Genomic DNA, 13,503 nt, shown 5'->3' with positions numbered 1-13,503 from the left:
TCGGATAGTAACAACTGCTTGATGATCTAATCCAGAATTGCTGTCAACCCTTCCTGTTGAACACCCTTTTGCCCATGCTCCCCACCAGTGATTCTGCTCTCAGCCTTGCCGTGCCGCTTGCTCAGCCGCCGCAGATCAAATGGCAATCGTGCTTCGCGTCTCAAGAAGCCTTCAAAGGCATCGCCACTCTTGACAGCTACTCGTCACACAAATGCCATATAATCGCGAATATGCACAATAAATGAAGAACGCACCAATAGTCCTGCCGTTCCTCCAGATAGGGACGAGTCGATACTCCAATACAGTCTCACCACTCTCCAATTCACAAGGCTCTCAAAGACCTTGGAATTCATCATTCCATCTTGCAGGAGTTTGTTCACGACTCGAGTTTGTACCCACGGAAATGGAACAGGCAGATTCTCATGCTACTGGCCCTGGCCAAACACACACTTAGGTACGTATTATGGAGCCATACACACCTAGGTAGACTCTCATGTCGACTTCGTTTGATCGTCCCAGCATATATATACTCTGCTTGCCCATAATCCACACTATATATGTACTCCCATCATAATATCTATACACCAAGTCAACCACTTACAGTACAATGCTCAAAAGCCATACACAGATGCAATGCTCATGAACTAAGCAGATCCCTCACACTCATACCCTTGCCTCTATCATCTCCCCCTGCACCAGCACCAGTGGGAGCACCAGCACCTCGTCCCGCGCCACCTCTCCAATCGTTCGTCAGCATCATCAACGCCGCACTGGCAGTCGCCTCCGCTGTGCCTGACGCATCACTCTGCGCACCCGGAGACTTGCTATGTGCGTCTCTCTCCGCAGGCGCACCGAATGGCTGGGGTAGTTTGAGATTCGTCGAGGGATGAGGAGGCAGAGGCATATTGATAGCCGCTTTCGGCGAGGGCAGAGGCTGCATATTTGGACTGGGATTAGACGTCGGGTTGACGGTGGTCCATGATCCGGACGTCGAGGGAGCGGCCAAAGATCCGCTGCCTGTAAATTTGCCCATATTGCTATTCGTCTGGATGCGGGTAAGGTCCGGCGAGAAATGGATCGAGTTGAACGCAGGGCTGAGTAAAGTCGGCGTAGAAGTCGCAGATGTGACGTTCGTCGAGATCTGAGATGGTGATGCCGAAAATGATCCTATGCCTGCAGGCAGAATCGGGCGTTTTCTTTGACCGGCCTGGTCGTCTGCATGACTCTGTGTTTGAGACAAGATATGGGGAGAGGGATGAGCCGAACTGCTCAACGAGGCGATCGAAGACCGAGAGTCCCTCATAGACCACTCATTCGGGACCGATGTGTTGTAACGTTTGGCGGGTGGTGCAGGCTCAGGTTGCTCTTGAGCCATCTCGTCTTCGTCTTCATCTTCATCATCGTCGTCAAAGTCATCCTCTTCCTGGTCGTCAATCTGCATCCGCGATGTTGGTTGTATCTTCAGTTGCTTGTCATTTTCGCCTTTGAGTTGTGCAACACATCCTTCGAGGTAGCGCACGTACTCAATACCGGCCTGCAGAATGGCCAGCTTATGCATCTCCACACCTTCACAGGCGGGGATCATATCTTTGAGCACTCCAAACTCTTCATTCATCTTACTCCGCCTGCGTCGCTCGATGATGCTGTGTGCGGTTTTACGAGCAATCTTCCTGCCAGCGGCGCTGGTGGCAGAGGGTTGTTTCCGCTTGGAGTTTGAAGATGTGCTGGCAGCTTTGGGAACGGCGGCTGAAGGAGCAGCAGCCGCAGCAGCTGGCGGTGGTTGGTAACTGCCATCGCTGTCCGGGGAAGGTGCGGATTTGGGCTTCATCTGGATGATCTTTCGAGCGCGACTGGGTGGTGGAGGAAGGGCGTAGGACGAATTCGAGGGTTCGCTAGGTGGAGGTTCAGTGTTTGAAGTCGTTTTGACCAGGCCGGATGCCGTCCTTTTGTGTCGAGGACTGGATGCGAGGGGTTTGTCCTGCGGTGAGATGGGTGGTGTGCTCTGAGTATAGCTGCTGGAATTGTCTCGAGTACTTGTTTTCGTCTGGTTATTCTGAGTAGATGTCTCGATGGATTTCAACGCTGGCGGCGGTAGCGTAAACATTGATTCCATATCTGTGGCTTGCGAAACCCTGTCCGAGGCTTTCAGGTCGGTTGATCCAGTAGGGGTAGGAGGAGGTTTTGGCCGGGGCATAGTTGAATCACACCGAGGGGATGTAGGAAGGTGAGACGGTGAACCTGTTGGATCTTCTGGGCAGGATGTGCTCCTGATTGGAGGGTCGTAGGGAAACAGTGATAAGATGGAGGGACACGAGGGTGTTGCTTTAGCGAAGGATGGTGTTAGAACAGGATAGACAATGTCGAGTCGGCCTTTGGTAGCATGTCACACATGACGACTGGCAAGAGAGCATGAAAGGAAGGACAAGAGACGACGAGCAGGACAGTTATGAAGACTAAGTTAGCAAGATCGGGATCAGGAGTGAGTAGCGAGAGAGTCTTCGAAAAGATTGAAATGGTCGTTCGAGACAGTCGGGCGTGGGCACGTGTATGAGCACACGACACCAGCGAGCAAGCCAACGGAACCCTCGTGTGGCCTTGATGGTTGGTGATAGGATGTGAGACCCATTCATTTCTGAACTCAGCATCAAGAAGTGTGAAGGTGGTGGTGGGATGCGGCGCGCAAGTGGCTTTGACAGGAAAACGGACGACATGGGCGCAACTGGAAGAGCACGTGTGCATATTGAAGGGACATGATTGGAGTGACGGAGAGAAACAGGCCTTTTTCCCAAACGACCCTCGAGTCCCTTCCAAGGTTCTTCCCCCGCTTCATCTTGCGAGTAGTTGCTCCATGCGCTCATTTACTGTACATAGTAATGGAATCAACAAGCTTGCATGTGTGAAATACAGAGGTGCGAGTGGTACGTTGGTTGGCTTGCGTATTCTTTGGATTCATTCAGACAGCGTTGACTACCACTATCACCACCAAGGACTACCATCTGTGGAAATACATCCCATATCCATCTCCAGTCATTCATTCATTCTCTCTCAAAGATCGTGAACGCTACTCAGATCCTTTTGAGCGACACCATTCTTCTTCTCACCATTGCTAACCCCTCGCGACGAGTCAGGTCGCTTGAAGTGTACCTTCAACGGTCCCCAAGAATGAGCATTATACGTCTGTGCACATGTCAGTATCGCCATTTCGTAAATAGCTACTAGATCGAAACTCACCTCTTGCACCTTTTGGCAAGTCTTCAATCCCCATTCGGTCACTCCCAACATCAAGCATGTCTCAAACATGAACGCCATACTACCCTCGCCAATCTTGGTCGGCGGTAGATCCATCGTTGAAGCCTTTTCATACGTTGGCATGTCTGGTCCATGCCCACTCATTGTATTATGTAAACTGGCTCCAGCCGGCTGGAACCCTCCCTTGCCAGCCCCTTTGGCATCATAGTTGCCCATGATCAATCCCATGAACTCGGACATGGTGTTGCGATGGTACCACGGTGGTCGGAAAGTGTTCTCGGCAACCAGCCATCGAGGTGGGAAAATGACAAAATCCGCCACCGCCGTACCGTCGCCATGTGGGATGGATGGAGCAGTGAGAACGGTGAAGATAGAAGGATCAGGATGATCAAAAGAAATACTGCCGATGGCATTGAATCGACCCAGGTCGTACTTGTACGGATAGAAAGTCCCCTGCCAAGCGACAATATCAAAGGGAGTGTGCGACTGTTTGGCCGCGAACAAATTGCCGCCAAATTTGCCGTACAGCGTCCATTCGGTGTTTTCGTAATCCTCGATGAAGTCTGCAACCGGGGTCTGGAAGTCACGCGCGTTGGCCAGACCGTTGGAGCCAATGGGACCCAATTCGGGCAGTCTGAAGTGGCCTTGGTAGAGCTCAAGGATATAACCCCGCGCCGGCTCGTTGTCGTGCAGTGTAACGTGGTAGCGAATACCGCGGGGAATGACGCAGATCTCGTTCGGTCGCACAAGTATCTTACCGAATTCGGTTCGGATGTCGAGGACACCGTGCTGTGCAACGATGAGGAATTCTCCATCCGCGCTGTAGAAGGCCGTCTTCTCGGGCATGCTTGTGCCGGTAGCGTAGATGTAGATGCCCAGGCCCTGTTTCATGGTCGGGTCGCCTGCTCCTGCCACCAAGTGGAGCGAGTGTATCCACGACGCTTCCTTGTCAAAATCAAAAGGATCCCATCGTAACTGATTGGGGATCGCATTGAAATGCTTTCCAAAACTTGGTGTGACCGAAGTAAGGGATTCAGAGGATGATTCTGGGACGGGTTCGAAGTTCTGGTGGGCTGCGGACGGAAGGATGCGATACAGCCATGATTGCTGATTGTCGTTTCGCGGAGCAGTGAATGCTGTGCCCGAGAATTTCTCATTGTAGAGCCCGAGAGGGCATTTTTGGGGAGAGTTTGCCGCCAGCGGCAGAGCGCCTTCTACCGCTTCACTCCTGCAGATTCCTGGTCAGTACCGCCTTTGCCGAGCGCAGTATTGGTTCATACTCTTTGAATCCCCCGAACCCATTCAGATATTCGTAGGTATCGGTCACAGCGAACTGGGTTACAGGCATCGTCGATGGCTTGCTCGTCGGTAAAGGTGTTGACGTTGCGGACTGTGGTGGCAGGTCAGTTAGTACCCGGTGCGCGAGGTGGAGTAAAGAGGAGGGAAAGTCGGCACTTACTGGTGAGGGGTGTTTTGTACTTGATATTAATCTCCTTGCTCTCACGGTGCCGTTCAATGGCTTCTTGTAAACGTTTGAGGCCCTGCATGGAGGGCAATGTTGTCGCTTGATCACCTGAACGGCTTGGTGGTTAGAGACGGAGTGCGGAATCTCGACGAGGAACTCTGGAAAACGAGGGACTGATTCCGTGGGCAGGAATATGAAGGAAAAGACGCCCCATCATCAACACTGCAACCGCAGGCCAAATGAGCAAAAAGGTGGACATCATGGTTGCAGTCAGTGGGCCGGACTCCGAGGCAAGAGCGAGCGAGTGGGCTGTATCATCATGGAGCCGTGATCGGAAAGTGGAAAGGCCCCATTCAAGCGAGGAGGGAGGGCGCAGTTCCTGAGTGGTTCAGGGCAGCGCAATTGCGGAATGAGGCGTAAGTTCGCAGAATCGCAGCAAGGAAAGCACGGGATGTCTGCTTGATAGCCCTCAACCATGATTTGTTAGGCCACAAAGGCCTACACCTAGAAAACCGGGGCGATCGTCCAGGGCGAATTGGGAGCAGACACCACCCAGTGCCGACCTTGCCGCTACTGCAGATGAGGGATTGTTAAGCCTGGAGAATGTGCCGGCTCACAAAAAGCACATACTGTGGGATGCAAATGTAGTATGCAGGACACAAAGTGAGGGGTCTGTCAGGTTCACACTGTTGCAGCTGACAATAGTAACACAAAGGCCTCCCTGATGCTGTTGCTGTTTCCGTCTCCGTTTCAGAGTGCTGGGGAAGATAATCATAGAACCTGGCCGAGGGCAGTGTTGCAGGATGCGAAGCGTAGACGCTCAATTTCCAGGTGGGCAGTGGTGGCCGGTGGCTGATTTCCGGGGGCGGTAATCCAAGGCCGAGGAGGCTTATCAGGCTGAGGAACAGCCTAGAATAAAGTGCCTGGATGAGCCTGAAAATCAGCCTAGGGAGCCCTGGACGCCCACTGGAATCTTCCTCCAGTTAGACTGGTTGAAGGTCATGAACTCATCCTCGAATGAGCACCTGCGTCTCTTCTGCGAAATGACGCTGTCGACCTCATGGGCTAAACCATTTCATCAAACTATTGTGAGCACTGACCACTCCATGTTACCTTCCGAGTCCCGAGAAGAACAGCAGTTCAGCCAGATTGATTGAACGCTGACAAGCGATGACGCCAGCTGATCGTCACTTGATCGCCACATGGTTGGTGTCCTTCTCGAAGTCGTCGGCAGGCACGTTGCCGAATTGATCGAGATTGATCGTCCCTCGAGGAGCCTTAGAAGAACAGGCCAAAAGCCCTTTTGTGCAAGTTTTCCTAGACCTTGCTGTCGACTCGACCCTTGGTGCCGAGGCGGCGACGTGGGCCAAGAGTGTTTGTTCCAACGAAACCAGGACCATCGCGATCTCGCGACGATTTCCAGCGCGAAAGAAGCCGACCATGGCCGACCTGTACGATGACTGACGATCAGCCCCCTCCCTGTCACTTTGTCACGGCACGTCCCCCGGTTGATGCCGAATCTCATGTCAGCTCGATCTTGAGGCGTCACGCCTCTCAAAGCTCGATATCACGGCACGAGATGTATGCATTTCCAGTATGGGTGTGGCATGCGGCTTTTCCCTCATAATCACCGATCGAAAATATGCGGAAAGATCACAAGTTCATTTTGCTCTGCACTCACCTTGTTCGCTTCTCAATTTGTCTCTCTTCCGCTCTTCCAATGTCTCCTTGGTCGCCTGTATGATTTGGTTTCGCTGCCACCAGTGCACATGTTGAATGACTGGGTCACTCTTCTGACTAGGCATGGTGGATTGGGACAATATTGTCGCTCGATATATCGAATCGTAGGTAGGAGTATGTCCGATTGTCCGTTTGCCGAGCATCAATGCGCAGGTCAATCTGTATAGGTAAGATGAGGTTTTCGAAAATGAGGGCGTGTTTGCGAGTGCGTTTGTGGTCGGATGAGCATGGCGGCAGAAGGAATAAGACTCGTGGATAAAGATATACTACTTGTTGATCATGAGGTCCTCAAGACTCAAGACCATTCAAGCATTCACGTTGATGCCTAGAGACAAACAGGTTGTTTGGTAGATCCATTCAAATGCGAAGGAGCGATCAAGAACCATAATCTTCCACTTTAAACAGGAAAGCCTTTTCAGATTGCCCTGTAGCAAACACAAATGACAAGACTGTTGTATATCACTGATCATGCAAAGTATCGTCATTCTTGTCTTCAACCCACCGAGCCACGAACCGCTGCACGCTGTGCTATAATACACACTTGCCCGTCATTCATCACAAATCCTTGGTCCTCGCGTCGCTCTCCTGGATCCACCGATCAAGCGAAGCCTTGTTCCTAATTCTGAAGCCCACCTTGAACGGTTTTGGCTCGGTCGTCAACGCCGTGGGGATTGAGTTACATTCCAGAGCATCCAAGATCGGCCAGTCTGTCTGGTTCTTGGCCGGCACCAACTCAAACGCGACGATCATCCGCAGAAATGCAGTATAGATCTCGCGGTTCGCCAAGTGCGAGCCCACGCACATCCTGCTGCCCGCCCCATATCCATAGTGCGGTGTGCCACTGCCTTCTTGGTCGTCCAAATACCGTTCTGGTATGAACCTCGCGGGGTCTTTGAAGTGGGTGTCGTCGTAATCCGCCGCCCAAGCATTCATGTAGAACACCGAACCTGCTGGGATGACCGCATCGTTGTACTTGATGTCCTTGATGCTGGTTCTCGGTAGGCAGACAGGAATGACGGTAAAGAAGCGGAGGATCTCCTTGACCAAGGCTGTAACGTATGGCACCTTTTCTTCCAGAAGGGACTTCTCCCAGGCTTCGCCGTCGTTCGGGTACACTTTCATGATCTCCTCATAAGCCTTTTGTTGAATGTGTTGACCTTCAGGCGACGCTAGATATCCCAAGCCCATAATCATGTTGCCGGGGACGGTATCGATACCGGCCGAGACCATAGTCAAGCAAATGGACTTGATTTCGGCGTCGTTAAGGGTCTCTTCAGGGTCCTTGAGGATGTTGCCAGTGATGCAGGGTCGGTCCGTTCCCTTGGCGATGCGATCCTTGAGCATGTCGAGGAAAGTGGTAAGGTATTTGTCACGTCGCTCTCGATATTCAACTGCCGATTTGTTCTGTCGAGAGATGAGTGGCAGTCGCAGCAGAGGAATGTAGTCCTGCCAGTTATTGGATGTGCTCCGAAAGTTGGACACCACTCGTTCGACGTGGACAACTACGATCATGGTCAGCTTGGGCTTGCTTGCAGGCTTCTGGCGATATGCTTACCTTCTCGGAGCAGTTCCTGGTCAATACCACCATCGATGCGAATACCATAGTTCAAGGTCAAGCTGGTATTCAGCGCAAAACGGTGAAAGTACTTGCGCGGATCCAGATCGACTGTCCCATCTTTGCTGTCCTTGTACATGTCCTTGATAGCCACGCAGCTCTCAAGGTCAATGAAAGGCATGTAACTCTGCACAGCCGGCCTGTTCAAGGCGGTGGCAGCCACCTTGCGGCGTTTCTTGCAGGACTCGTCCCATGGTGACGTACCAATCGTGAATCCCTGGCTGCTGGAAACGACACTGTGGAAAGTGTACAGCGTTGGTCGCGAGATCAAAGATGACTGATTGGTGATCCAGAAGTGTTTGACTGAATCGAAAGTGTTGGCCCAAATGATACGGCGGTTGCCGAGTCGACTTTGGAAGACAGGCCAATTGTATTTCTTTGCCAAAGCCCCAGTCACTCGTGCATGATCCTGGCCGAGTTGGAGGAGGTTGCCGAACAGCGGAATGCCAGGGATTTCTGGTAAGCCCTTGATCTTGGACTGGTCGGTGGAGTTGAGATACCGGATCAAGAAGTAGCCTAGCGTGAGGAAGACGAACGATAGCGTCGTGGGCGATAGTGCTTCAAGCATAGTGCCGGAAAAGTTTCGCGAGACTTCCTGAGACAATCAAGATCGTGCTGTCTCAACAGCGAATATATATGACTCCTCGGTTGTATCTTGCTGACTGTTCTCATGGAATGCTTAAAGCATTTATCACGCTGCTCTCGATCCCGAGTCTCAAAGCAGCGCTCTGACTAAGACGCCGAGACGATCAATATGCGGTGCTCGTAGTCAATCCTTCTCTGGAAAAGGATTTGTAGGAAGTCTCAAGTCATGTAGTCAGCGGTAGGATGGACAGTCGAGGTTATCTTCTTTAAATCAGTCCTGGTGGTCTGGACGAAACTCGGGTGAAGCGGCTTCCATAGTTTGTGCCAACGCTTACTGTCGGTGCCGCCCAGTGCGCGACGTATCGATGTCGCAGGGATTGTCATCGCGATGAGGGGCATCTCCGGAAACACCCAGACGACGATAGGCGGAGGAGGACGACACTGCATTGCAGTGCGGAAAAATGCCGTCAATTCTTTCATTCGCGGCACAAAGGAGGCGGGGAATGTGGCTGTTAGTCGAATCTGGGGAAGTTTGGAATCCAGAATACCATCATGCTGATTGGATAGACAGAAACACACTCTAAGAGCGGAATTGGTGCCTCGGTCCCATTCCTGAGAACAGTGCCTAACAACCTAGTCCTGTTATGTGTGATATATGCAGCTTTTAGAAGGTATAGGATACAGGAGTCATCACAGCTTAGGAGCTGGTAGAATCGTGCCCGAACATTCACCGAAGCCCACCAGTCCCGTCTCCTCCGTGCCACAGACGCCGTACATAGTAATGGTATCTCCATCCTGGAGGAATTTCCGCTCAACTCCGCCATTCAACTTGATCGTCTCCTTACCACCCTTGCTGACCTCAAGCATACTGCCTTCCGAGCCTTTCTCGGATCCACTAATGGTACCAGAGCCCAGCAAATCTCCTACCGCCATGGGACATCCGCTAATAGTGTGATGGGCAAGCATCTGCGGGAACGAGAACAGCAGGTTCTTTCCATTCGAGTTCAAGATTCTCGTAGTTTCATGACCCTCGGCTATGTATATCATGTCAGCATTGATATGTCAACCACAAAGCGCCAATCCAGACTTACGTGTGATGTCGACCTGCAGCCGAATATCATAGACATTCTTTTCCTCCTTCTCTTGCAGGTAGGGCAATAGTTGCGTTTCATTCGGAATCCCACTGGTCCTGAACGGCTCCAGTGCATCGGTCAGAACCACCCATGGGCTGATGGTGGACCCAAAGTTCTTGGCCAAGAAAGGTCCCAGAGGAACATACTCCCAAGCCTGGATGTCGCGCGCTGACCAGTCATTGAGCAGGACGAAGCCAAAGATATGATCTGCCGCTTCTGATATAGGGACAGGTTTACCCATGTCGTTGCTCTTGCACAGGAAAGCGCCCAATTCCAACTCGATATCAAGTCGTTTACAGGCACTAAAGGTCGGCACCTTGGGTGTGGCTGCTGGGTTTTCTAGAATTTGTCCATTGGGTCTCGTGATAGGCGTCCCTGAGACAACAATTGATGATGCTCGTCCATGATATCCTACCGGCAAATGCGTGTAGTTGGGTTGGAGAGCATTGTCCGGTCCTCTGAAAAGACAGCCAACATTGAAGGCGTGGTTCCTGCCAGCGTAGAAATCGGTATAGTCACCAATATCCATCGGCAAGTGCAGCTTGACTTGATCACGGGGAAGCAGGCATTTCTTTTGGAGGCTCTCGTCACTTTGCAAAGTCTTTGCATGAGGGCCGCCCTCGGCGAACACCTCCTGGAGAAATTTCCTGACTGATCGATGGACTGGTCTGCCCAAAGCCGCAAAGTCGTTGAGAGTAGGCTTGGAGAAGACGGACGCGTCAATGCCGAGAGTCGAAAATGCTCCAGATGATGAGAACTCCTGCAGATCTAGGCAATGGTCACCTATTGCCACGGCTGCTCGAGGTGTTGACTTTGATGAGGTCGAGATAATGCCAAAAGGCAAGTTGGCCAGAGAGAAGTGACTGCTCTTGGGGATGGGGAACCATGATTTCAGCGACGACGCCATGTTGTTGTTTTGGTTTATGTCGGTGACTTCACGTTTTCAGCAGGCAAGATTGTCGTCTTCAAATGTTTGCTTTTAACCAGTTTAGTAGTATTCAAGAAGGACGACGTGACTGGAGCACACTGAGGGGCACCGGCATATGCTTTGCCCATCTCGGGACCAATTCCGTCGTGCGCGGCACCCTAAAAACTGTTTCCGAGGCGGCTGTAAGCGGTCAACATATGGGAAACCTCCCGCATTTCCTGCCTTGTCAGTGCGTCTTGAGATATACTCAAAGGCCTGAAGATTCCAGCTGCATGGCGAGTGATGGCATGAGAGAGTATGAGAATGTCATCGACGCGCGTGTCAACAGCAAACACTGGCCAACACGTGCCATTACCCAGATGTTCCCAACCCAACAGAAACAGTGCGTGACAGGCTGGCTCCTCACATTTTCATCGTGCAAGGGCTACCGTTTTGAGTCCACATGTATGTCCGATTCAACACATCCGCAAGTACCATCGGGCTTCAGTATCTACAAGCCATCTCGAAGAACAAAATGATAAAGAGACAGATGACGATCATCGAAAAGACTTCCCTCCCTGGAGATGACGACATTTGGCGGCGGAGATTCTTTCGCTACAATTCTCACCTCACATGTACATCATATACATACAGAAAAATGGATAATCGATGATCGAGAGATTTTGGAGCAAGGCGGTAAGGTAGACAGGTCTGTATCTCATTCTCACGTTCATTCCTTGACCTTCCCTTCGTTTTGGCTTGTAGCAACAACAGACCCTTGCAACACAGCACAGCATGTCAAAACCCTCAACCTACACGACGCCGAAATGGTGGAAAGAAGCCGTCATCTACCAAATCTACCCATCCTCCTTTCAAGACACCAACGATGATGGCTGGGGCGACGTCAAAGGCATAACCTCCCGAGTCGACTACCTCAAGCAGCTCGGCATCGACGTCGTATGGACCTCCCCAATCTACAAATCCCCCCAAGCAGACATGGGCTACGACATCGCCGACTACAAAGTCATCGACCCGATCTACGGCTCGGTCGGGGACGTTGACAACCTGATCTCCGAACTCAAGAAACGTGAAATGAAATTGATGATGGACCTCGTGGTCAACCACACGTCCAACGAGCATGACTGGTTTCTGGAGAGTCGGTCATCCAAAACCAATCCCAAGCGAAACTGGTACATCTGGAAACCTCCCAAGTCCGTCAGTGAAGCGGGCGTGCCCGAACCACCAACCAACTGGGCCCAAATTCTGGGCGAGGCCAACTCAGCATGGGTCTACGACAGCGAGACAGGGGAGTACTATCTCTCCGTCTTCACACCCGAACAACCCGACCTCAACTGGGAGAACCCTGAAGTCCGCGAAGCGGTCTGGGACGTGATGAAGTTCTGGCTCGACCGCGGCGTAGCAGGATTCCGAATGGACGTCATCAATATGATATCCAAAGATCCCTCGTACCCAGATGCACCAGAGATATTGGATCCGAAAACCCACCAGTATCAGCCAGGCACGCAGTTCTTCGTGAACGGTCCAAAACTGCACGACTACCTCCGCGAGATGCACGACCAAGTCCTGTCCAAATACGACACCATCACCGTCGGCGAAATGCCCGGCGTTTCCGACGAGAACGAGATCCTGCGCACAGTCGGCGCCAACGCGCGAGAGCTCAACATGATTTTCATATTCGACATAGTCGACATCGACAAGCCCAATGTCCGCATGGCCCTGAAACCATGGGACGTCAAGGAGATGAAGTCGATCATCACGCGCTGGCAACGCTGCATGATCGACCGCGACGGCTGGAACTCCGTCTTCATCGAGAACCACGACAACCCGCGCAGCATAAGCCGGTACGCGGACGACAGCGATGCATTCCGCGACAAGAGCGCCAAACTGCTAGCCTTGATGCAGACCACCTTGGGAGGCACCCTGTTCGTATACCAGGGCGAGGAGATTGGCATACGTAATGCCCCAACAGAATGGGACATTGACGCAGAGTACAAGGACATCGAGACCATAAATTACTGGAAGAAATGTAAGCAGATATACAAGAATGACCCAGAACAGCTCGAGCATGGCCGGAAGATCATCCAAATGAAAGCGAGAGACCATGCACGTACGCCGATGCAGTGGAACAACAAAGACAACGCCGGCTTCTGCCGCTCCGGTGTCAAGCCCTGGATGCGCGTCATGGACGACTACAAGCAGGGCATCAACGCCGAGACACAGATGAATGGTGGCGATGAGAAGGAGCTGTCTACCTGGCAGTTCTGGCAACGAGGCATCCATGATCGCAAGGAACATGCCGATGTCTTTGTGTATGGCGACTATCAAGAAATCTCGCCGGAAGACCCAGACATCCTTGCGTATGGCCGGACAAGCAAGTCTGGAGAGAGGTGGTTGGTAATTTTGAACTTCTCGGGTAAGGATGTTGAATATACTTTGCCAGAGAGCTTGAGTGTAGAGTTCTGGGCTTGCAGTACATACGTCAAGGGTCGACCGGAGAAGCCACAGAAGGGGAGCATTCCACTCAAACCGTGGGAGGGCATCCTTGCCAAATGCAAGATAGACTAGATGGAGCTCAACCCGGTTTTCCAGATTGAAAAAGGATTGAGTTGTCCAAAAACTGTGTGACACGAAGGTCCGTGATAAAATGTAGTGGCACGCTGCCGACCGGGCGTCTGGGCCTCAAGCAGCTTCCTGAAGCTCTGCGACAGGCTTGATGTTGGCACCCGGAGGCTGAAGGATATATTGTGCAACGGCTAAGCCAGTGTAATGTTGACTGCTGTCTGGGCTC

At 52.0% G+C, this 13,503-nt stretch overlaps 5 protein-coding genes across 5 annotated transcripts; 1 reads left to right on the top strand and 4 right to left on the bottom strand.

Annotated features, from left to right (window-relative positions):
• Positions 1 to 637: 637 nt before the first annotated feature.
• On the bottom strand, positions 638 to 2,194 carry EDD37DRAFT_604443 (uncharacterized protein; the record flags this gene model as incomplete). The annotated part of the gene is made up of 1 exon (XM_062814744.1): positions 638 to 2,194. One exon carries the CDS (start codon positions 2,192 to 2,194, stop codon positions 638 to 640), a length of 1,557 nt encoding a protein of 518 aa, XP_062675447.1.
• Positions 2,195 to 2,873: 679 nt separating this feature from the next.
• EDD37DRAFT_617354 (homogentisate dioxygenase) lies at positions 2,874 to 4,896 on the bottom strand. The gene is made up of 4 exons (XM_062815723.1): positions 4,709 to 4,896; positions 4,530 to 4,639; positions 3,232 to 4,477; positions 2,874 to 3,177 (listed from the first exon to the last, which is right to left on the bottom strand). The coding sequence occupies exons 2-4, from the start codon at positions 4,595 to 4,597 to the stop codon at positions 3,046 to 3,048; spliced, it is 1,446 nt and encodes a 481-aa protein (XP_062675446.1). The 5' UTR covers positions 4,598 to 4,639; positions 4,709 to 4,896; the 3' UTR covers positions 2,874 to 3,045.
• A 1,907-nt stretch (positions 4,897 to 6,803) lies between these two features.
• EDD37DRAFT_57444 (phenylacetate 2-hydroxylase) lies at positions 6,804 to 8,990 on the bottom strand. Its single transcript, XM_062814385.1, has 2 exons — positions 8,010 to 8,990; positions 6,804 to 7,956 (listed from the first exon to the last, which is right to left on the bottom strand). The coding sequence occupies exons 1-2, from the start codon at positions 8,635 to 8,637 to the stop codon at positions 7,010 to 7,012; spliced, it is 1,575 nt and encodes a 524-aa protein (XP_062675445.1). The 5' UTR covers positions 8,638 to 8,990; the 3' UTR covers positions 6,804 to 7,009.
• Positions 8,991 to 9,158: 168 nt separating this feature from the next.
• EDD37DRAFT_617341 (fumarylacetoacetase) lies at positions 9,159 to 10,791 on the bottom strand. The gene is made up of 2 exons (XM_062815722.1): positions 9,746 to 10,791; positions 9,159 to 9,688 (listed from the first exon to the last, which is right to left on the bottom strand). Exons 1-2 carry the CDS (start codon positions 10,692 to 10,694, stop codon positions 9,345 to 9,347), a joined length of 1,293 nt encoding a protein of 430 aa, XP_062675444.1. The 5' UTR covers positions 10,695 to 10,791; the 3' UTR covers positions 9,159 to 9,344.
• A 698-nt stretch (positions 10,792 to 11,489) lies between these two features.
• Positions 11,490 to 13,280, top strand: EDD37DRAFT_557517 (trehalose-6-phosphate hydrolase; the record flags this gene model as incomplete). Its single annotated transcript, XM_062813709.1, has 1 exon — positions 11,490 to 13,280. The coding sequence occupies one exon, from the start codon at positions 11,490 to 11,492 to the stop codon at positions 13,278 to 13,280; it is 1,791 nt and encodes a 596-aa protein (XP_062675443.1).
• Between the last annotated feature and the right edge of the window lie 223 nt (positions 13,281 to 13,503).

The sequence above is a fragment of the Exophiala viscosa genome (genome assembly GCF_022695815.1).
Source record: "Exophiala viscosa unplaced genomic scaffold EDD37scaffold_1, whole genome shotgun sequence".
Classification (NCBI taxonomy): Eukaryota; Fungi; Ascomycota; class Eurotiomycetes; order Chaetothyriales; family Herpotrichiellaceae; genus Exophiala; species Exophiala viscosa.
The sequence above is the reverse complement of the archived record's forward strand: the minus strand, read 5'-3'. Positions and strand labels throughout refer to the sequence as shown.